Source organism: Delphinapterus leucas, chromosome 9 (genome assembly GCF_059928025.1).
Source record: "Delphinapterus leucas isolate spDelLeu-1000000601 "Yukka" chromosome 9, BTC_Dleu_Yukka2, whole genome shotgun sequence".
NCBI classification, from domain to species: domain Eukaryota; kingdom Metazoa; phylum Chordata; class Mammalia; order Artiodactyla; family Monodontidae; genus Delphinapterus; species Delphinapterus leucas.
The window spans coordinates 11,950,198-11,974,339 of record NC_143137.1 but is presented as its reverse complement, the minus strand read 5'-3'; the positions used below and the strand labels follow the sequence as shown (position 1 = coordinate 11,974,339).

The following is a 24,142-nucleotide window of genomic DNA, read 5'->3' as shown; positions in this document are numbered from 1 at the left end:
GACAGTATGGTATTTCAGTAGGGCAATTTGGTATACATACATAAAGTCATCAAAAAGCAAAAGGTCTTTGGGTCAGTGAGTCCACTTCAAGGAATTTGATCTAAGAGAATCATCAGACATTTAACATCCCAGGTACAAGAATGTCAATTGCAGGGTTTTTTATAATTGTCAAAAACAATACTGAAATAAGTTAAATATTCGACCAGAGAAAGTTGTTTGGGACTTCAAAGGGGAGGGATACAATTCACAGGAAGTATCCCTGTATTATCCCTGTATAGAAGTATTCTATAAAGTGAAATATTTTTCACATATCATAACTTGTTTTAGGAGACTATTTAATGATACAGAAAATAGTTATATAGGCATGGAAAAATCATTTATTGCAAAGTGAAAAACACAGAGCTTTTAGTCCAAGATGATAGTTTGAAGAAAATCATTTATCTCCCTTCGGTCCAAAAAGAAATAGGCAACAAACTATTGAAATATAAGTTTTGGTAAAGAGCATAAAAGTGAAGAAATTAGTATGATTGCTGAACACTGGAAGGAAAATACTAGCAAAGCAAGATTTTATGAGTTTCTGAAAGATCAAAGATGGCTCCAGCCAAATTGATTTATGAATGAGAGTCAGTAGAGACACAGCTCAGCACCGCTCAAGGAGAAAGCAGCAGCTGTGGACAGAGTTCCTTACGTCCACAGGCATGTGGTCAGAGCGTGAGAAAGAACTTAATGCAAGACAATGGGTTTAAGAACTACATGTTCAACGGCTGCTGGGTCAGAGCCTCCTTGCTGACCTCTGCACGTGTGAATGTGTTTAAGGAAAATGTCTATAACGTGAAGCTGGAAAAATACCTTTCAGAGGAATTAAACTGTCAACCTAAGAGGGGCAATGGCTTCTAGAAGAGGCTGCCAGCTCGCTTACCTTAAAGCCTGGCAGTCCACACACCACACCCACACAGAGCGTGTGCAGTCTTCTCATGCAGGAGAGAGGCCACACTATCAGAGGAAATGTAGTCAGTTATAGGCAATTTATGTTTATTCCATGAACACGATTGGACCACTGAGTATCAGTAGACATTTGGTTTTTCAAGAAAAACAGCTGTGGCAAAGACAATGCTACAGATTTATCAAACCATTTTATTAACCTCTTGGGAGTCCAGGAAAATTACATTTCGCACACCCCTTGCATCTAGATGCAGCCAGACAGCTAGTTCTGAATAGTGGAATGTGAATAGAAACATATGCCGTTTCCAGGCTTGGCCCCAAGCGCCGGATCTCCCACATGTGCTCGTCCACCTCACCTGTTGTGGCAACAGTGAGAAGCTTTGGTTAGCCATGTCCTGGATCTCAGGGTCACCCCTCATAGAATAGCTGTACAGGTGAGCCTCCTGACCAGAAAGATATGCACTGGCCTTTAGGTGAAGAGAAAACTAAACAAGACAAAGAACCCACAACTTCTGCAGGGTCAAAGCACTAAGAATTGGGGGATTGTTATAACAGGTATTATTAATTACTCTTCCTTATGTAGTAATATAAAGGAAAAGACCAAATAAAACGGAATGTTGACTCCAGAGGAAACAGAGATAGTTCAGGCTGTTGACACAAATAAACAATCTATAATAAGAGTAAAAGAGAGTTTTATTCAGTCTAAACTGAGGACTATAGTCTGGGAAACAGCCTCTCAGTAGCTTTGAGGGGACGGTTCCAAAGAGGTAGGAGAAGAGCCAGTATACACATGAATTCTTTCAGATGGGAAATACCCTTAGTCAAGCATACATCTCTGTGAAAGATTACTGATGATCACAAAGGTCTCAAGTTAATGATTTTAGTGTTTTTCTTTGTATGGGAAGATGCAAGAATTGGAGGTCACTGAGATTCTTCCTTAGATATGCATCTTAACTTTGTAGGAGCCAGAGCCTGTAAATCCAAAGAATAGATGCTCCATTCTGTTCTTCCCAGCCTGAATGCCCCTCAAGGCACACTGTCGTGGGTGACTGCAGTGAACTGCAACTTAACGCTCTGTATAACTGGATGAGCGACACTCTTTCCTTTAATGGTTAAAGCAGATGTACGATGTATGTTTGACAGGCCATAAGACAGGCTGTTTTAGTTAGCATGATGTTCAAGCCAAACTATGTGTAAGCCAGAATGACTTCCCCGTACCTTAATATGTGAACATTTCTTCCATCAAGGGCAAAGACAGGGACCTTAACTGAATTCTAAGTCTCTTTTTTCTTTTCAGAAAAGTTTGAGGATATGTTGTATTCACTGATTAACAAAAGGATAAAATGAAAATATCAACGAGAGAGTCACTGGAAGTAAAAAACTATTACTTAAATGAAAATTTCAGGAGAAAATCTGCAAAAAAGTAGGCCCCCCCCCAAAAAAAACCAAACACATAAAAAAGATGAAAAGCATGTGGGGAAAAGTTTAGCAATAATGGGTACATGTTTTTGACATATATTCATAAAGTTGTCCCTATGTTAACTTGAGTGAATGATCCCTATGACCGAAGGGAAGTCTGGGAGATGTTGCATAATGGTGTCGAGCAAGGCTATGCCTAGAACCCAGAGCATCCCCTGGGATGCCTTGTAGTGTTCCTCTGTCCAGTATTCCTAGATAATGAAAACTGCAGCATCCCAGTGAAGCCAGGACCCCACAGGCTCAGATCTTCTGGGAATGAAGGTGTGATTCATCCAACCAAAAAAGAACTCTGTCTTGCTAAGATGCTGGTGGAGGGTAAAGGGAAAATGGAATCTGGTGCAGGATGGGGCGCGTATAAGAAGGGTGCAATGACTGTTCATTTAGACTTCATGACCAGTGATGGAAGCAAGGACCGAGGCAGCCATGTTTTGGGTTATTCAATGCTTTCTTTTCCAGCCTTCCCTGCAACATACACATAATGGGAAGAACCCTGGAACAGTGGCTCACATGTTAGTTTTCAAGTATGTCCCACTCAAACCACTGTTCTTTCTGCTAAAAATCAGATAGCTGCCTTCTCTGATCCTTGGACTGTTGCATCCACATGAACAATCTCTGATTTCATAAACCACCAGAGGATACCAGGGTAACATTCATGGCTGTAACAAGCAAACTCTAATACCCATTAAAGTCCTAAATGGGTATTGCTGGTTGATGGCAATCTCCTCTCGAAGGAATATTTCAGAGACCATGGAGTTGTTATTTTTCTCATCTGCCTTTTAGAAAGTGTGATTTCCAAGATCCTTCTACTCATTTATATCAAGTCAGTAAAAAGAAAAGAGATCATAGATGAAGTACATCTGCCTATTAAGCTTCTTGACCAGGAGGGGACACAGGTTACATCTAGTTGCAAATGTTGAGGTGGAACTCATCACCGGACTCCTCCCCGCTGAATTCTCTCCCTTCAGCGTTACCGTGTCTTTTTTATTTCCCCAGATCCTTCTCCTTATATCTCAGAGTGCACATGAAAATCTTCAAGTGGCCCGCCAGGCAAAGCTATATGGTGATTTTTACATTTTACAAAAAGGAACACAGGTACTAACAGCCTATGACCGTGATCTAAAGAACGGTAACTCAGGTTCTTTGCATCCTTTTATTAAAGATACATGCCCTCATCCACCAATAGTTTCTTCAGGGATCTGGTTTGCTTACAATTTTGCTTCATTAGTAGATTAGAAAGAAAGTTATCCTTTAACATTTTAAATAAGGCAAAAATAATCGTTGGGACTTCCCTGGTGGTCCAGTGGTTAAGACTCCGCGCTTCCAATGCAGGGGGCACTGGTTCAATCCCTGGTCAGGGAACTAAGATCCTACATGCCCGTGGCGCAGCCAAAAAAAATTTTTTTTAAATCCTTAATGGATTTTCCCATAAGACTCCTGGGAAACAAACATAAGGGTCTTGCCCGAGGTAGAGTAACATTTATGACCATGATATACCCTCCTTTTGGTAGAATAGGAGCCTGCGGAGATCCAGCTGTGAGGCCACCACCAACACCCCTGTTGTCATGACCCACCCCACCCTCAGTGATGAAGCCAGAGACAGGAAGTAGTGTTGCTGACAGCTGCATCTTTGACCAGTACATTTTATTGAGAAGAAAGCATGATTTCCTTTTACAACTCTCTTTTTTCCTTTCTATCCTGAAATTTACATCTAATTGCTATTTTAAAAATAATTAAATACAAACCCCTAAACACTCACCCCTTTATTATGTAAAGCAATTCAACCCTGCCCATGTCTCTATACTCAAATTTACATGTGCAGATAATAGCCAAAAAAAAAAAAAAAAAAAAAAGTGACAGCAGTGACAGCCCTGATTTAAGCCCTGGATATCGGGGGCAGCTTGGGAGCAACCTGCTGTATTTGAGCATGCGTGTTGCAATTGCTCTTACCCCAGAGAGCTTACCAATACGTTTCCTCCAAACACAGCACAACAAAACAGCTTTCCCTAAGGAGGATTTTCAAACCAGCTGCTAAGAGGAAAAAACCCCAAACATTCTCTGTCATGTTATACTAACTTCTACTGCTTGAATGTTGTTCTCTGCCAACCAATTTCTTAGCCTTTTTTGGAAACTATTCAATGGCATTTAACAGATGGAAAAACCCTAGATCACAGAGAAAGACACATCAGAAGCATACACAAACTTATCAGAGTCCCAACAAAAACAGTCTTAATCATTTATTTACAAAGACATGAACTTGTTTCTATTTGGAAAGACAGACTAAGCTACACGACTGGAGAATACACTTATTAATAACAAAGCAGACTAGGAAGGAATAGGCACATAGCAAAATAACTCCAATATAGTTAACGTGAACTAGAGAAATTTCCCATTGTAAGTAGCGCTGAATCTACCAGCCTCACCACCGCTATCATTACTACTAAAAGAAGAAAACGCTTTTGACTAGGAGAATTGGTTTTTAAATGCGCTTACAGAATAAATTTTGTCAATATTCTGCCAGGTATTCAGAATCTAAATCATTCACCAAAGAAGCTATTCTAAAATCTTAAACTTTCTAGTCAAATGAAAAAAGAAAAGTAAAAACAGGAGCAAACCTCACTTTTTTGTTGTTCATCCCTTGAACTATTAATAATTGCAAGAAAATTTATTGCGAATTATTAGGCATATAAGTCCATCATATTTCTCACTCTGTTAATTTATTTGAAGCCTGTTACAAGACATGTAGTTTCTCAGAGGAAACTTTGTTTACTTACCATGATTATCAGTCTTCAGATGAATCACTGCCGAGTCCCTTCCGAATCACTTAATCCCCACCAAATTCCGATTAAAGAAAATGATGGCTCTTGGAGACCATTAGGAATAATTATCCCTTCGACAACAATTTGGTCATGATAATTATGTGATGTAACAATAGAATAATTAGACTTCTTTCTCTCTCTGCATTTGTGTGTGGCATAGTCATGCCACATTTGCTAAATTATATTTTTAAATGACCTATTAAAATTAGTCAGCTCTATAAATGTCATGGCTAGGAAAGGTTTAGGTAACTGCGATGCATGTGGTACTCAAGGTTGTATTTTAGTTTCCTTCCTTAATACTGGAAAAATTAATTCAATAAAAATTTTTATACCAAATTAGTTCAATGGGCTAGACACTGCTGGGAGATAAGTTAGCAAACCTGACATGGAAATCATATGGATCACACAGTCCTGGAGAAGAGAAAGACATTCCTCAAAAACTACACAAATAAATACATATTTACAAAGTAGGATAAAAGTGATGAAAGAAAAAGCGTAGTCTTCTGTGAGTATAATAGGATTTCAGAAGTTTTCCCTGAAACAGCCATCTGTGAGCTGAGATTCTTTTATTGTTATAAAATATACATAACTTCACATTTATCATTTTAACCACAGTTCAGTGGCATTAAATACATTCACCATGCTGTGTAACCGTCGGCACTATCTATATCCAAAATTTTTCATCTTCCCCAACAAAAATCTGTACCTATTAAGCAATAATTCTTCCTCCCTCCCTCCCAGCCCCTGCCAGCCTTTATTCTATTTTCTGTCTCTGTGGATTTGCCGCCTCTAGATACCTCATAAAACTGGAATTGTACAATATTTGTCCTTCTATATCTGGCTTATTTCCCTAAGCATAGTATTTTCAAGGTCCATCCTGGTAGCATATGTCACAGTGTCATTCCCTTTTCTGGTTGAATAATATTTCATCATATGTATATACTACCTTTTGTTTATCTGTTCATCTGTTCACTTGGATTGTTCCTACCTTTTGGCTATTGTGAATAATGCTGCTATGAACATCTGTTCTAGTTCCTGCTTTCAATCCTTTTTTTTTGCGGTACGCGGGCCTCTCACTGTTGTGGCCTCTCCCGTTGTGGAGCACAGGCTCTGGACGCGCAGGCTCAGCGGCCATGGCTCATGGGCCCAGCCGCTCCGCGGCATGTGGGATCCTCCCGGACCCGGGCACAAACTCGTGTCCCCTGCATCGGCAGGCAGACTCTCAACCACTGCGCCACCAGGGAAGCCCTCAATCCTTTTGTGTATATACATAGGAGTGAAATTGCTGGGTCGTGTGGTAGTTCTACATGTAACTTTTTAGAAAACCGCCAAACTGTTTTCTATAGCTGCTGCTGCATCATTTTACATTCCCACCAGCAGGTACACAAGAGGTCCAATTTCTCCACATCCTCACCAACACTTATTTTCCATTTTTTAAATTATAGCCATCTTAGTAAATATTAAGTGGTATCTCGTGATTTTGATTTGCATTTCCCTAATGATGAATGATGTTGAGTATCTTTTCACGTGCTTATTGGACATTTGTATATATTCTTTGGATAAATGTCTATTCAAGTCCTTTGCCCATTTTTGAATTGGGCTGTTGGGGTTTTTTTGTTGTTGAGTCTTAGGAGTCCTTTACATATTCTGGATATTAAACGCATACCAGATATTTAATTTGCAAATATTTTCTTCCATTCTTTACATTATCATTTTGGTTTCTTGATATTATCCCTTGATATACAAAAGTTCTTAATTTTGATGAAGTCCAACTTATCTTTGTGTGTGTGAGCCTGGCTTTTGGTGTCATGTCCATGAAATCGTTGCCAAATCCAAAGTCACAAAGACTTTCCCCAATGTTTTCTTCTAAGAGTTTTATAGTTTTAGCTCTTAAGTTTAGTTCTTTGATTCATTTTAATTTTCATACATAATGTAAGGGTAAGGGTCCAACTTCAGTCTTTGGCCAGTTTTCCCAGTGCCATTTGTTGAACAGATTGTCCTTTCCTCTTTCAAGGATCTTAGCGCACTCCTCAAAAATCAATTGACCATATATGTGAGGGTTTATTTCTGGGCTTTCAGCTGAGATTTTTAAGAATAAATAGGAGTTACCTAGATGACAAAAGAGAGAAAAATCCCCCTAAGTAGAACAATTAGTTTGAGCAACAGTAAGTATTGCCTTTCTCTTCAAGGAATGTAGCATTGATATCTCATTTTTCTATTCCTCTTACACATACTGCATTAAAGTAATCTGGTTTTCTAACATCTCTTCGGGGGGATACTTTGAGTTATTTACTTTACTCTGGGGGAGTCTCCAGCAGGATAATACAGGGTGGCACTAAATCTACTCTCCTTCTTCATCTTGTAACCAAAGTGATAAATAAATATGCCACTTTTTTTTCTTCTAGTATCCAACACGTAGTGGTGATTCAGAAAAGCACAACTCAGAAGACAAAACATTAATTCTCATAAAAAGTACAGAACAAAATTATAAGGAGAAAAAAACCTAATTATCTAACAATTAGTAAAGCCCACCTTGCCCATAATAAAATTAGTAATTACATTATTATGAACAGCAGTGTTAGAAAAGCTCCTTCTAGGCAATTAAAAAATTTGTTGGAGGGAAGAAAGGGGAAGTTAGTGTTGTTGTAGGGATTTAATGAGCGTTAACATGGGAAATTTCTGTAATTTCCACTAGTTTTATTTAACATTCTACATTATCTGTCAAATGTCTCTACTTCATTAATCTATTTTAAATGAGATGAATAAATATAATCCAGTTAAGAAATGTACTCTATTTTCCAACATGGAAATAAACAATTTCATGTTTTCATTTAAAGTGGTTAAAGTCTTTAAGCCTATATTTTTGTTGAATTTGAATGTGACTATCCCATGATTTTTTTTAATCATCTCCCCCTTTCACACTGCAACCTGTTGGGTTTATAATAAATAAAAAGTGAGCTCAGTTCTAAACTTTACCCTTTTTCATGATTGCTGCTTTAGCTACACAAAGACTCAGATGAAGCTTTTGAAATTATGTAAGAGCCTAATCAATTTTGCAAACAAATTAGCATCTTTTCGCATCTCTCCTTGGGCTGTGAAGGTGCAGGGAAAGAGAGGGGTAGAAGAAGAGGAGAGGTGGGCAGTGGGAAGGATAGCAATGTTCTCCTTCCCTGGGGGTGTGTGTGTGTGTATGTGTGTGTGTGTGTGAGAGAGAGAGAGAGAGAGAGAGAAAGAGAGAGAGAGAGAGAGACAGAGTGTATTTAAACTCCATGGTTTAAATATTTCAAAACTATATGTTTAATTTTAACAGTATTATTTTGTACTGTTACTGATGGTTCCATTTTTATTTGAGAAATTAAAGGGTCAAGTGCCCCCCAATACCATCTCATTTATAGAAATATTTCCAGAAATGCAAAAGACAACAATTCATTATTTAAGTATATTACAAAATGTGAAAGAGACTTTTTGTTACTTGCTACCTGAAGAAATCTCACAACATACTTATTCCACTGACTTACCATGGAAATTGTTCTAGAAGATTATGCTTATTAGGACGGTGTACTTGGTTTGACATCTGTCACTTTAATTATGTTTTCCACATTTTAATGCTTCCTTGTTATCTTTTGTATATTTTGCCTTTGCATGAATGAACTATATCCATTTACTTTTATCTTTTATCTATGGTTTGTAAGGTTAACACCCTATTTTAAAGATAATCTTACATGATTATCTATTTAGAAGTCTTTTTACCTAATTATGCCAACAGTAACGATTGACTTCCTTTGATGATGTCAAGGAAGTTAACACTGATGACATCCCCATCTTTGCTATTTCCCTTTCATACTTTGGATGATACTAATCTGGAGTTTAAAATCTCCTTTCAAAGAAACTTTCTTTTATATTTACATCGAATATTTTACTTTTGTTCCCATAATTACTCTCAATTACTTAATGTTCCTCTTTTTATTGCTTAGTGATTTGCAGGTTTGTATTTTGTTTTGTATTTTATTTATCCTACAACTTTAGTTTCAGTGATTATAACCACTTTTTCTCAATCACAGCTTTCATAATGAAGAATGAAGTTGCTTATTCATCTCTTAATTGTTCAGAGTACTTTTGCAGTGTGTCTTGCTGGAAAACAGACTTGAGTAGTAAATGTTCCAAGAATTTGCAGATCTGAGAGTGACCTTATCTTGCCTCTTGAAAAGAATAGGTCCTGAGCTGGGAATATAGTATTTAAGTCTATATTCAATAGAGAAGTATGAAGCTGCAGGTAACAAAAATCACAATTACAGGTTTTGGGTTTTTTTTTCCGTATAACAAGCAGTATATGTGGTTGCTGGCTTTGGCTCAGCTGCCAATATGGCTGCTGCAGCTCCAGCCACCATGTCTGTGGTACCAGAATAATGGTCCCCAAAGATATCCACATCCTAATCCTTGAAATCTATTATATGAGTGCACATGGCAGTGGGGAATTAAGATTGCATATAGAATTAAGGTTGCTAATTACCTAACCTGGAGATGGAGAGAATTATCCTGGATTATCTGGGTGGATCCAATATAATCACACAAGTGATTATAAGTAGAAAAGGGAGAGAGAAGAGAGTCAGTGAGAAGAACTCAGCCCAACAGTGCTGGCTTTAAAGATAGAGAAATTCATGAGTTAAGGAATGCAGTGGCCTCTGGACGTTGCACTAGAGACGTCAAGGAAACAGTGCCTCCAGAGGGAATACAGACCTGCTTACATCTTGATTTTTTTTTTCTTTTTTTTTAGCCCAGCTAGACCTATTTCAGACTTCTGACCTCCAGAACTGTAAAATAATACCTTTGTGTTGTTTTTAGCTGCTAAGTTTTTTGTGGCATTTGGTAGGAAACCAGTACAATGTCCAAGGGATGATTTCAAAGCAAGACAGACAAGAAAGGGCCACATCAGCCAAATCTGTGCCCTTTTATCAGAAATCCAAAAGCTTTCTCAGAAGTGCCCCAAGCAGAATTCTATTTCCTTTTCATGAAGCAGAATTGGGTTTGGGTATCCACTCCTAACTGTAAGAAAGACTAGGAGGGCAATTATTTAAGCTTCTCAGCCTCAACATTTCAGGTAGCTAACGAGAAGAGTTGGGAATGGCTTTTTAGAAGCTGATCAATAGTGTTTTATCCTTTTCTTCTGAGCACTCTGAAGGTATTATTCTACAGCTATGGACCTTCTCATTAATCAATGCCCCAGAAAAGAAATATGAACACATCCTGACTTTGACTCTTGTTAAAAATGAACTGTGTGTGTGTGTATAAATTTATAAGGTACTCACTGGAAAACTTTTACCAGAATATATCTTGGTATTGATTTCTGCCTATCAGTTTTGCTAAATTGTCAGTTTCATGAGTTTTTTTAAAGTTAATTCAATCGTGTAATAAATATTCATTAAGTACTTAGCATGTGGACGTCCCTGGCAGTGCAGTGGTTAAGAATCTGCCTGCCAGTGCAGGGGACACGTGTTCGAGCCCTGGTCCAGGAAAATCCCACATGCTGTGGAGCAGCTAAACCCGTGTGCCACAACTACTGAGCCTGCGCTCTAGAGCCTGAGAGACACAGTAAATGAGCCCACATGCTATAAATACTGAAGCCCGCACACCTAGAGCCCATGCTCCACAACAAGTGAAGACACCGCAATGAGAAGCCCGCACACTGCAATGAAGAGTAGCCCCTGCTCGCCACAACCAGAGAAAAGCCCGCGCACAGCAACGAAGACCCAATGCAGCTAAAAATAAAATAAATGAATTTATTAAAAAAAAAAAAGTACTTAGCCTGTGCCAGATACTGAAATAAATTTCGTTAATTTTTCTTCTCTTGTGTTTTTTTTTTTTTTTTTTTTTTTTTTTTGCAGTACGCGGGCCTCTCACTGCTGTGGCCTCTCCCGTTGCGGAGCACAGGCTCTGGACGTGCAGGCTCAGCGGCCATGGCTCATGGGCCCAGCCGCTCCGCGGCATGTGGGATCTTCCCGGACCGAGGCACGAACCTATGTCCCCTGCATCGGCAGGCGGACTCTCAACCACTGCACCACCAGGGAAGCCCTCTCTTGTGTTTTTAATCTGTCTTCTCATTCTGATATTACTGTCATTTTAAGGTTAGAATTCCCCTTTTGTATTTTTCAGATGTTTTATCTTCTCTGTTATTTAAAAAATAATCTATTTACGTCTCACATGGAATGCCTTCCCAGGTTCATGTTATATTTCACTGGTTTGTTTTTCCTGGAGTCTTAAGTCAATTTTTTTCTTTCTGCATGACTGAGATTTTATTTTGGCTATTGTGCTTTTCTTTTTTTTTTTTTCACACTCCCTTTTCATCCCAACCTTTAAAAATAGTTTCCGTATCTGCTTTTAACTCACTAAGAATATAAAGTGAAAACCTTTTCTTTAAACTCTTACATCATTACTCCTTTTTCACTTGGCCTCAGATTTTTAAAAGATCTCAAGTTTTGTTGTTGTTTACTAATTATTAATACCGACTTGCTCCTTTTGTTACTGGTGCTTAAAGGTCTGATGGGATAGACTCCAGAATCCCATATGAACGGAGAGGGAGAACTATTGTCTAAGACAAGGGAACATCCAGCAGCCTGAGAACGAGGAAATGCTCCAGCCACATCTAGAGCTAGTGGCAGAGCGAGCGTGCAGCAATGCAGGTCACCCTTCCTACTTTTTGGTGGGGGGCGGGGGGAATGTGGATGTTTTCAGAGAACACGGTCTGGGACCAGAGCTAGAGGACAAGACTGCATGTGACTGGGAGAGTGGACCATGGGATCATCTGCTCCGTGTTGTAGATCATCGCACCCTGTCTGGATCCAAAGGGAGAAGACACAGCATAGACAGAGGGAAGGGGCAGAGTGGTGTGGCACACTTGTCAACCCTGTCCCGCATGTGGGTATTGCCCAAACTCTTATTAAAATCTGGAATGTTTTCAACTCTTCTGGTTTATATGAGTAACTGCAGAGGATTTTTCTGTTGAGATGGTGTCATAGTTATTCTAGTAGAAGGAGGCGCCCAGCATTCCATTCACTCCATTAACTTCCTAGGAATCATCTTTGAACTTTAAAAATATGTATTAAAGATGATGGCCTGGAGGGCTGGGCTGCAAGGATGTCTTACGAAAAGCCTCCGTCTTCATAGGTTGCAGGAAAAGTAGGTAATTGTGATCATCTCAGCTCATTTGCGGTGGAGGCTGCTGGTTGCTTGTCTAACATTCTTTCCCTTCTCCTCTCTCACTAACAGATCTTTAATTTTATTTGGTGCACGTGTATTCTCTGGCCAATAATATACAAGGAGAAGTCACTGGGTAAAGCCCCCAGGAAGGATCTTCAAAGAGTCTTAACTCAGCTGAAACTATGCCCTGTATCCTGTGCCCATCTTCTATTTCTTGACTGAAACTAATAGACCTTATAATTGGAGCCCTGGCTGATGGGCCGACAACCTGAGAACAAGGCTTCACGCTAAAGGTGGAGGGGCAGAAACCTAAGTCTTGTTGACCTGGGGCTGCCACAGCATCCCTGAATTCCTCGATTTGTCCCTTACATACAGCTGACGTCAATCTCTAACTGATTAAACATCCTATTAGGAGAGAAGAGCCTTTCTCTTTCTCTCTGTGCACTAATACCTCTGAATGTCTTTTTATTATCGTTTGGTTAAAGTAATGCAAAAGTGTAAGACTCTGTTGGGTAAACTTTGAAGATCACTCACATCCAATGAGCATTCAGGTTATCAGTCACCACTGGTGTACAAGTCAGTTGCAAACTAGGTTTGTCTTTCAAACAAACCAGTCTTGTAGGTTTACTCTAGAAGTTTCTAAACAGAAAAAAAAAAAAATTGGGCATTTGACACTTTTATAGGCCAAAATGTTTGGAGACCACACTCCAGCTTTTGGGAAGACTGCCCCTAGAGGCCACGGAGCCTGGAGACAGTTCAGGGACATGCCAGGGACCCTGTGAGCTTGTGCATCTGGAGCTATAACTCATGTCTTGGAATAAGAGATCTGGGGGCTCAGCAAGTTGCTTTATTGCTTTTTACTAGAATTCTTATCACTGAAATTACTTATAAAGCTCTTTGTTTATAATAACATTAGCTTGCATTAGCCATTCTAAAGGGAAATAAAAAAGAAGAAAATTGCACATCCTTGGGGAGTGACAGATGTTGGAGAGAGAAAAACCCAAGAAGGAGGCAAAAACAGAAAAACAAAACAAAAGAAAACCAGAACCAGTTAAAAAGCCATCTCAAATCACCTGGAGTTTTCTACTCAGGATCTTTTTTTTTTTTTACATCTTTATTGGAGTATAATTGCTTTACAATGGTGTGTTAGTTTCTGCTTTATAACAAAGTGAATCAGTTATACATATACATATGTTCCCATATCTCTTCCTTCTTGCATCTCCCTCCCTCCCACCCTCCCTATCCCACCCCTCTAGGTGGTCACAAAGCACTGAGTTGATCTCCCTGTGCTATGCGGCTGCTTCCCACTAGCTATCTATTTGACGTTTGGTAGTGTATATACGTCCATGCCACTCTCTTTGGCTCCAAATTTACATTGTAGATGGTTGTGTCCCAACATAATGACTTCTGTGAGCTACAGACTTTATTAGGTCCTGCCCTTCAGCACAGAGCAAATTTAAATACTATGATTTTTTTATTCACTTATTCTAAAACACTTCTAAGCACCTAATGTGTGCCAGGCACTGAACAAATTTTAGAAAGGATTTATGTCCAACTTTAAGAAGGATCTTATTACTTTGTTTTCTAATAGCTGCAGATGGCAGCATCACTTAACAATGCATTCTGTGCTATCCACCTGCTGTTAAAATTTAGTTTGATAACACATAGAAGATTATGATACAGGGCAAATTGTCATCACAAATTTAAACCTCTTTGCCTCCAGGGTACAAGGGAGCTTTCTTTGAAGACCAGATCCCTCTCAAATATTAACAAAAGAAGAAAAACTAATTACATAAGCCTCAGACAACAAAAACTTAATTTCATATTATAGGCACCTAATGGGTGGTATAAAAAATGAGCTATGTCAGACAATAGAAAGGAATAGAGATATTTGTTGCTATAATGTCAATATATGATGAATTGCAAATTTCTATTAGAACTTCTGGGTTTTATAAAGTTACTTCTATGTTTTGGTTTGATTGATACTTTTATTTTTAACATAATTTAATCATACGCTTTTTAAAAACGTTTCCAATATACCCATAGCTTTCTGACAATCAAATTATTACTGTATCTAGGATCATGAGTTATATAATATTGCGTATAAAGCCAGGTTTCTCCACAAAAGTCTTTCAAGGTCTTGGGGAGAACTGATTTGGAAATGAAGGCAATTCTCTACCACTGAGTTTCAGAGCAAAGAGAAGAAACAGATAAACTCACCAATGTGAGTGGACTTATTATTTGGATGTCCAAACGCAGAATCCCTCAACAGCATTAGGCTTATTAATTGACTCAGATATTGAGAGTAAACAAGCCCCTTGCCCAGTGGGGACTAGTTCAGTCGCCTTTGTCTGTCTTTATATCACTCATTCAGCCAATTCATTAAAGCCTGTTTCTCCCAGGTGCCTCCTAATGAGTTTCATTGCTCTGTTTATTGTGCTTGTTGGCTCATAGACCTCTTTCACAATTTTCCAGGATTTCTGAATGCTCCTTAAGTACCAGTTTTGACCAGCCCATTTGCAGCTAGTACTTTAATAAAGGTGTCGTGAATAAATGAAGAACGTAGAAGGATGTGGGACAGGGTAATATGGGGAGCTGGGGGTCGGGGAATAAGCCAGACTCCCCCTGATACTTGTGTTCTTTGAAAGAGCCAGCAGGTGGTAGCAACACTTCGCAGCAAGGCCTCAGCTCAGTGCTGTTAGGACCGGAACAATAGAACCCCAATCCTGTCCCGGGTTTGAGAGGAGGCTACGGGTGGGCAGAAACCTTTTTTCCTCGCGGCGCGCCCTCCGTTCCTCAACCCTTCCAGGCACCCGCTGCGAGTACCTTCCACCGCCTCTCATCCGTGTGGGGAATTTCTCTCTGGGGAGCGGGCGAGGCAAGAGGCACCCAGAGGTCCAGCGACTTGCCCGGCAGTGTAAGTTCCTGGCACCGTCCTCGGGGCTTCCCCTTTGAGACCCAGGCTTCCCTGCCCTTCGGAGAGGATGGAGGGAGGGCGGGTGGAGTCAGAAGCCCCAGCTGAGCAAGATCCAGCGTCTCCAACGCGGAGCACAGCTGAAGGCTAGATCCGAGCCCCTTTCGTACCCTGACTGCCTATCCACCCCCAGCCCACCTCCGCACCCTCTAAATTCTCAGTTTGTCTTTCCCTCCACCCCCTTCTCCTTCTTTTCTCTTTTTCTCAGCTCACGCCCACCTTAGTTCAAATCTGAGTGGGAACTAAAACAGCGGGTTTAGTTCCTGGAGTTGAAGCAGAAAAGCAGGGGGGGCGAGGGGGCGCGGGTGCCCCTGCCCTGCCCTGCCCTGCCCTGGGTACCAGTGGCGCAGCTCTCCGAGCGCCGGAGCCCGCACCCGCCCCGGGGGCTTTAAACGGAGCTCCCGGCCGCCCGGCGGGCCGCCACCCCCGGCCCGGCCCGCACGCCATCCTCCGCGCCCACGTCCCCTGGCCCGGCGGACGGGCAGGCCCCGGGCGAGCCCCGCGCGCCGGGGCCGCGAAGTGGTCGCCGCGTACTCGCCGCCGAGGCCAAGAGGGCGGGCTGCGTTCCCCGGAAGAGGGGAGAGGGAGGGCGGCCGAAGGGGCCGGAGAGGGGGCGGGCCGGGCGGGGAGGGACGCGGAGGGGGCGGGCCGGGCTGCGCTCGCTTCAGCCGCCGCTCGGGAGCAGAGCAGCGGGCAGCGGACCCGCAACCCAGCGCGGCGCCGGCGAGCGCGACGCGGGCCCCTCACGGTCCCCGGCGCCCCGCCTCCGGAGCAGCCCCTGCCGCCGCGCGGACCCGCGCCGCGGAGAAGGTTGGTCCCTGCACCCGAGCGGAGAGGCGGGCGGCCCCGGTGAGCGCCCGGAGCCGCGGCTCCAGCGCGGGGCCTCGAGGGGCGCAGACCTGCTGAGCCTGCGGCCGGCGCGAAGGTGAGCCCGGGGGTCGCAGGCGGCGTGGGGGGCCGGGGGCCTGCGTGCCTGGGGACAGGAATTCGGGTTTGCAGAAGTAAAGGGGCCCTCCAGACTGGGCCTCTGCAGATCCGGAGGTCCTCGTGGGGGAGTGCTGAGTCTCCGTCCCCAAAGCGAGAGCGGGCTTCGGGAGGGGTGCGGACCCAGCCAGCCTGGCTCCCACCCCACCCCCGCCTGTAACGAGCCGTCAGTGACACCCCGATAAGCCTGCTGCTGCGATCCCCCACGGTGTTTCCAGAGACACTCGGTTGGCTCTGATATAGGGGTTCCTGATCTAGGGGTCCTGGAAGAGGCCGGGCTCCCAGCCTGCTGAAGAGGATTGCCCACCCCTCCGACTCCAGGGGCATGTCTCCAATCCCGGCGGAGCTGGGAGGGGCAAGGAGGTGGATCGCACACCTGCCCTCAGCTCCCCACAGCCTATCCTGCTCCCGCGGCCCCATCACCACCCAGAAGCCCTGGAGTGGAGGGAAGGCTTGGTTCCTGGTCTGCAGCCCTGACCCCTAAATTACAGCCAAAGTCTACTGCTTGCTGCTGCCCCAGCTCCACCCGCTCGCTTTACATGTGGGTGCGTGGCCCTGCCTGCCCGACACCCTGACCCACCAGTCTTGGCTGTCTGGCACTCTCTCTCCTCCCATCCCTGGGGGAGCTGGCAGGGGCCCAGCATAGCCGATGTTGTAATGTCCCTGGCAGTGCCCAGGGAGAGAAGTGGCTGGGCCTGTTCCCAGTCAGTTAACCCCGGGCCCTGTGCCCGCCCAGGGAACTTGACTCAGGCTCTAGAAGGAGAGATGCCCGTTTAGTGGGAAAGGAGCTGTGGGAAGCTGGCAGTCCAGGGAAAGTGCCCAAGTGATGGGCACTGGGGCTCTGAGACTTGCCAGGTGCTGTTCAGAGGGGCCGCTTGGCTCTTTCAGGGCAATGCACATTTTTTATTGCAGGAAGATTAGGGTGCGGGCTCCTATGTACGTACCTGCCTAGTGACCTGGGGAAGAGGACTCCTTTAGAGTCTGTCGGTTCCTTCAGGGCACGAGAAGATGGCAGGCAAGGGCCTCTCTGTCATCAGAATGCCAGGGAGCAACAGGCAGTGATGGGCTGAGCAGAGGAACGGCAGGACCATCCCTCCTCCGGGCAGGGCTAGATGCTCTCCCAGCAGATCACCATCTCCAGAGCTGGGCCCTTGGCCTTGTGTCCCCACCAGGTGGAATGGGGATGCTGGGGTTTGGGGAGCTTTGAGCCTGAGGTTTCCCTTTCTCTACTTCCCTGCGTACCTTCCTCTCCCAGCCCAGGTGTTTCCACAGGAACAACTCCCGGGGCAGAGAGAGGTTGACAACTAGGGGTGGAGTAGGGACAGACCCAGGGTGAGGGGGAAGGGCTCATGGGCATATGCCAGCAGCGTGAGGACCACTCGGGATCTGCAGGGATGTGCCTGCTGCCACACACACACACACACACACACACACACACACACAGCGCATACTCTCCTGCTCCCCTCCCATGGCACCTTATATACACTCTCCCTTACACACTCTCACACTTGCTCTCACGGGCACCGGTCCTGGCACTCATGGGCTTTCTTCCACAATCTTCCACTTACTCATCTCTCCTGTATATGCAGCAACTGCTCCAACACCCTCCCTGAGGCCCTTTACCAGGACCACGCATGTCCCCCCATCATGCACAGCCAGAGTGGCTCGTTCTAAGTGGCTGTCTGGCTAGACCCAGACACCGCCTGCATCTTAAAAGCCTCCCCCAGCTCCACAGCCAGCCGGGGAGTGGGAGGCACATTTATCTGCCTCTGTGTGCTCTGGGGGACATTCTCCGGGGCTGGAGGCCTCCAGGGACATAGCACCGTCCTCTGCTGGGACAGTGTGCTAGCCAGTGTGTCCTAGCCAATCTGCACGTTGGCTTCTCCAGCCAGGGCAGCAGGGGCTAGAAGCGCCAGAGGAAAGCTACCTCTCACTGTCTGCTCTGGATGCCTCCTTAAAGGCCTCTGGGATCCTTTTCAGGGCGGGTGGCCAGATCTCAAAGAGACCTACCGAGACCAAGGTAGAGATTAAGGGGTAGAGGCAGCAGCATTAAGCTGGGCAAGGATTATACTGGAATTTCCTGGGCGTTTAACAGCTGCAGAACAGGACAGACGACAGGGCCTGTGGTGCTGACCCCTCCCACGCTGACCCTGCAGCTAACAGGTGTGAGACACACCAGCCACTTAAAACCATTGGCCTCTTTGCCCTTGGGACCTTCCCTTGCCCTGCTGGCCCTTGCAGGCTGCTCTGCTTCCCTTTCGGGGCTCACTTTGCAGTGATGCCCCATGTGCGTTCCGAGTGTATAGCCCTCTCGGTCCTCCTCTTTCTCTTTGAAGTTGCAGGCCTTTGCTTACAGGATGCTTGACATCCTGTAAGAAAAGCATGGTATAATCAGTGGGACAGTTTGAACTTCTTGGGAGATAAGCTTAAAGGCTATCCAGGGATAGAAGTTATTTTGCTTTTATTGTTGACATTATTTCACTCATTCATTGCCAGGTCCTACTTCCTCTCCCTCTCTGCTTTCTTCTTACAGATGAAAATTTCTTGATGTTTTGAAACTTAGAGGGCACAGGGCAGGGAGGATAAATTGTAAACATGCTATACTAGTCTAAGTTTTATAAATATTTTCCTTTTTTGTCTAGATTCTAATTATGAGATTTTAATTATAAAAATAAGATATGCTCATTGTAACAAGAAAAACAATTCAAGTATGTACAAGAGACAGTTAATAACTGCTCCCCCATGCTCCTACAGTAACCAATTTTACTGGCCCAATATATCTTTTGCCATACCTTCCTCCGAGCTCACTGGGCTTAGGTTATTTAATTTTTAAAAATTCGCTTTATGGATCGAGGTGCATAAATTATATTTAAGTCAGCTTGGTTTGTTCATAAATTATCATATTTAGCATTTTAATTTGAGCGCAGTAAACTTCTTAAATTCTTACAGATTTACTCATTTATTTTTAAATCTTTCACTTTTATAGACAACAGAACTCATAAGCTATGATTTAGAAGCTAAGATTCTACACATCTTTAATCTTTGCCATTTTGTGAAAACAAAATACAATCCTGATGCCTATGAAACTGTCATGTTTTTGTAAACTAAAGAAATGTAGCAAGCTTGTGGCTCTCGTGTCCCTACTGTATCAAAAAGATATAAAATGGTATAACCAGAAGAGGAACTGAGAAAAAAAACAATCTGGTCATAGAATGCAATTTTTATCACAAGAAACTTTGTCTCATCAGTCTCATTTTCTGAGCTATCATTTTACATCCACATTTCTGCTGCTCCTGGTGTTTTATATTTTTAAAACCAATACACATCTGAAATGTGAATGTTTTCCTGATGGAGATCAGTTTTCTGCCTTTTCAAGGGTTAGAGGATTTCTAAACCGTGACCGATTCCTTTCATGAGCTGGAGGAGATAGAGGAATCTCAAGCAGGCCACAGGGAGGAGGGTGAGGGGCCTGGCCTTACGGAGGCCTGTCTCCGTCTGTGTGGCAGCAGGGATGTGATTGGCTGCTCCCAGGGCGCACTCCTGGACCAAATGCGGAAAGATGTCCTCGTCCTCAGCCTCAATTGAAGGCACCTTTGAAAATCAAGTTCTGAGTCCTGCTTGTTTTGTATTCTAGGCATGCGATGGAGCTGCGTGATCTTGTCACTTATATTTCCGCCTTTGAATCTGGTTTCAAAAGAATCTGCAGTGGCAGGAATTAGTTGACAGCAATTTCTTCCATGTCTTAATAAAGTTCCCTCTATCCTTATTTTTATCCTTACCATAGAGGTACACTCAGTTTCTTTTTGTACATTAAAAAATAAAAGACTTGGATTTATCTACTTTGTTTGATACGTAAGAACTGACCTAACTTCCTAGTCTCACTCAGCAACAGTTTTTTTCTGAGGAAACTTATTTTTAACCTTCAGTCTTCTGGATCCGGATCTAAAAGAGGTCCTCATCAAACAGCAAAAGTACACTTCTGGGTACTTGAAGGTCCTCAACCATTTCTTTTTAATGAATGTCTTTGTTCTTTGTAAAATTTCAAAAAATTACTTGTGGCAATCTACATGTGATGTCTCCACTTTATTCTTCCTGATTCCTCTTGACAACAGAAACCGAATGGATTTAGCGTGTTTTATCATTGCTTCTGCTCTTCTCTGGATCTTCCGGAGAGAGGCTAGCTTCATGTTGTCATCAAGATGCATACTAAGGCTATGCGCACACGCCCTATTGTAGCCACAAGCCACCGTGTTACTTGTATTGTGGGTCCTCAAAGCAAATGCTTGGCCATTCATCTTCTAGACTGTTCCATACTGCACAGCTGATATGATCTGCAGGGCATCCTTTTCTCTCATGTTTTGCTGTCTCTCAAAAACAATTCACTGGGATATTCCAAAGTGTTCATTATTCCTTCTCCATGATGATTTGTCTAGTTATAAGTTTAAGAAGACATGGTACTTATAGTTTCTTCTTTGTACAGATTCCAGAACCCATCCATGTTCTAACGGAAAGAGGCTATTTTAAAGACCGTCTGCTGGGCAAATGGTGTCATAGCCTTCATTGTTTAAAGACGTTCTGTTGGCATTTTCAGTTCTTGATAACAGCCTTTCTAAAGACTCTGTGACCATTTCTCAGAGAAATGGTTGAGGACCTTCAAGTACCCAGAAGTATACTTCTGCTGTTTGATGAGGACCTCTTTTTGGTTCGGATCCAGAAGACCGAAGGTTGTAAATAAGTTTCTTCAGACAGAATCTGGTCTGCTCTGGTGTGTCAAGCATGCCTCCAAATTAAGTCACTGAGAGTTGGGGTGGGGTGTATGTCTACAACATGAATTACTTTAGGGTAGTCTTTAAACAGCCGTTGATGATGGGACAGTGCTTTTTACTTTACCATCTCCCGGTTCTTCTTGAAACATTTATATGTGAATGATTCTAGTAGCATTTGGGACAGTATTTGCAAAGAACCTCTGTTTCTTAGGAATCATTTGCCCTATGGAAATGCTTCTTTTTCCCCCCAGCTTTACTGAGATACAATTGACATATAATAGTGTGTAAGTTTAAGATATACAACGTGAAGATTTGGCAAATGCTCCTTCCTTGCCTCCATAGGCTATAAATTGAACTCTCTGTTTCTCATATAGGGTTCTAGAGGCATGAAAGGTAAATTTCAGTGGCTGCTTGACAGACATCCATGTCTGCCCCTGCAGATGCAGAAATGGTGTCTTTTCATGAAAACCACCTGGAGATAACACTGATGGCTTCAGCTTACAGCATAGCCAGCATAAACTGAAAAAATTAGATGAACAGAAATCAAATCATGATTCTCATATTTATCAAAATTAAATATAGTTTAATTGCTTAGTTTCAGCTTCAGTGTGAAATGTGTAATTTTTAGGTTCCAACTTCCGATTGACTTTTTTTTTTACTCTCAAACTCGTGTCTTTTGAGAAACATGCCTGTTGTTTTCTTCTAAACAGAAATAAATGACCTCTACTGTCCATGCAACTCACAGACTTTTGAGACTCAGTCACAAGGAGAGACGTAGCTCACCACTAACCTTAGACCAACCAGCAAAGAAAGGTCTGAGCCTGCTCGTCTTCACCGTGACCCTGGAGGCAGCCAGGGCTCCTGGGCATGTGCTTGTGAGCCGCAGCGCTGTGCTTCTTAAGGCTCGGGAATGTTTTACATAAAAGCGTGAAATCATTTTGAGAGCATGAACACTATTTTGATTCATTTTATTAACCAGTTATTATTTATGGATTTGAATGAAATTTTAATGATTTCATTGAAAAATAATATGTATGCAAGATTTTTAATATATAAAAATTTAAGGGGATATGTAAGTGTCTCTTGCATTAGCCCCCATCCTCTCCCTCTCCCCTTCTTCCCAGGTTTTGTCTACCTTTCTTAAAGATCCTTACATACATATGTATATGTAGGTCCTTCTTAAGTTACCCATCAATCGGGAGCATACTGTATATGGCTCTGCAATGGACTGTGTACTTTCGCTTGGAAATTATTTTCATATCAGTATATAAACACTAGCCCTTATTCCTTCTAAAGGTTGTGCCATAATTTTTTAACCATCTTCTATTGCTGAACAGTTACTTTACAGTCTTTTCCCTTACGAGCAATGCTGCAATAAATATTCTTGTTTGAACATCTGTGCAAAAGGATCCAAGTATACGATACCTGAAGGACAGATTCTTAGAAGTGAAGCTGCTTCTAAGTGACATGATGAAGTGACATCACCAACTGTCCTTCTAAGAGGATACACCAACTTGAGCCTGTATGCGCAATGAATGCAAGAAAGCCTATTTCTCATACCTTCCCCACCCAGGCATTGTTAATCTCGTAGAACAAAATGGCATTTCACTGTTGTTTCAACATGCCTCCCTTTCACTGTGAGCAAACTAGGGAGCGTCTTTTCATATACATGAGGCATACATTTAGTTTTCCGAAAGCCAGAGGAAAAATGTGCCCCTTGTGGAGAGAGGACCTTGGTTCATAAAATGTAGGTATGCCAGACCTACATAGCTCTATCCCTTCTCTGTCCTGGCTCCTTTATCAGATGGAATCTTTCCGCCTATGTTCTTTTCTGCATCTGCTCTCACACCCTCCCTCCCAGCATACCCCTCAGCTCTCCTTCTTCAGTCCCTCTCGCTTCACTGCCTCTCTGAAATGTCTATAGAGTATCCGACATGGGGGTTGGGAGGTGTTGGGCAGGGGGAACCGTGTGTCCCCAGGGAAGGAGTAGCTTCTAACTCGCCTGCTTTTAATGAGAAGAATCTTCTGATTTTCTATGCAGGGTGGCCGTAGGAGGAAGGGAGGAGAGTACATGAAGAGAAAGAACTTGAAGAGCTCCTTCCAGAAGCAAAGGGGTAAGACTGGCCCAGAACTACCCGGTGCTCTAAAGGGGAGGGCCACGAGAAACAGATGCTCAGAGATGGGTCACCTGTGGAGTGGAGTGGGTGACCGGGCACATGGTCCTCTAAGATGGTGGACTTGACACAGGTCAGGAGAGAGTCAGCCTCCTGCCGGCCCTCACCCATGCTTGGTGCTGGGGCACTTTGCGAGCTACAGGGGGAGACCCAGGGCCAACTCTGAAGCAATGCGATTCCCTCCCACCGGCCTCCTCTGGTCCTTTGTGTCTCCCTAGGAAGCCAGCTTGGCTGCAGACCCCAGTCTTACGAAGCAGCAGCCCCACCTGGGAGCAGGGTGGTGGCCAGAGCAATGGTGGGAGCCCTGAAGATGCCTCATGGCTGCTGAGCGGGCTGCCCCGTCAGGGAGCAGGGTGGCGGGCATGGTGTGTGGCCTGTGGGTCCTGGTGCTGGTATCCTCAGTCCTGGCTCTGGAAGGTAAGGGGGAGGGGAGGCGGGAGAACCCCCCCACACACACACACACCTGCCAGGGGAGAGCCAGCACTGATGGGAAGTGGGAAAGATTCAGAAAAGGCAGGAAAGGGTGAAGACACCTGAAGGGGGAAGGGAAGGGGGAGGGTTTCAGAGAAAGGCTCCCGACAGACAGCTGTGCTCCTTAGTGAATTCAAGGAACCGGCCAGCTCTCTTTTTCCTAATGGGAATGGGGTGGGGTGAGACCTGCTGGCTGAAGGCCTGCTAACTGCGTGCCCCTTCTTACCACTGGGCAGAGGTATTGCTGGACACCACTGGAGAGACATCTGAGATTGGCTGGCTCACCTACCCACCAGGTGGGGTGAGTGTCACACTTTCATTCTGAACCCAACGCCGCCCCCC

At 43.6% G+C, this 24,142-nt stretch overlaps 1 protein-coding gene across 4 annotated transcripts in view; it reads left to right on the top strand.

The window, feature by feature from the left end:
* Nucleotides 1-15,134: 15,134 nt before the first annotated feature.
* EPHB6 (EPH receptor B6) overlaps nt 15,135-24,142 on the top strand; it is a 15,490-nt gene continuing 6,482 nt past the window's right edge. For 2 of the 4 annotated variants that reach the window (XM_089917292.1, XM_022579148.3), the window contains exons 1-4: nt 16,043-16,330; nt 23,197-23,269; nt 23,548-23,746; nt 24,037-24,101. In XM_089917292.1, the coding sequence (XP_089773418.1) occupies nt 23,647-23,746; nt 24,037-24,101 (165 nt within the window). In that variant the 5' untranslated portion in view covers nt 16,043-16,330; nt 23,197-23,269; nt 23,548-23,646. Of the gene's footprint in view, nt 15,349-16,042; nt 16,331-21,865; nt 21,969-23,196; nt 23,270-23,547; nt 23,747-24,036; nt 24,102-24,142 lie in introns of those variants that run through there. The other 2 variants (XM_022579157.3, XM_022579153.3) reach the window with 2 other exon arrangements.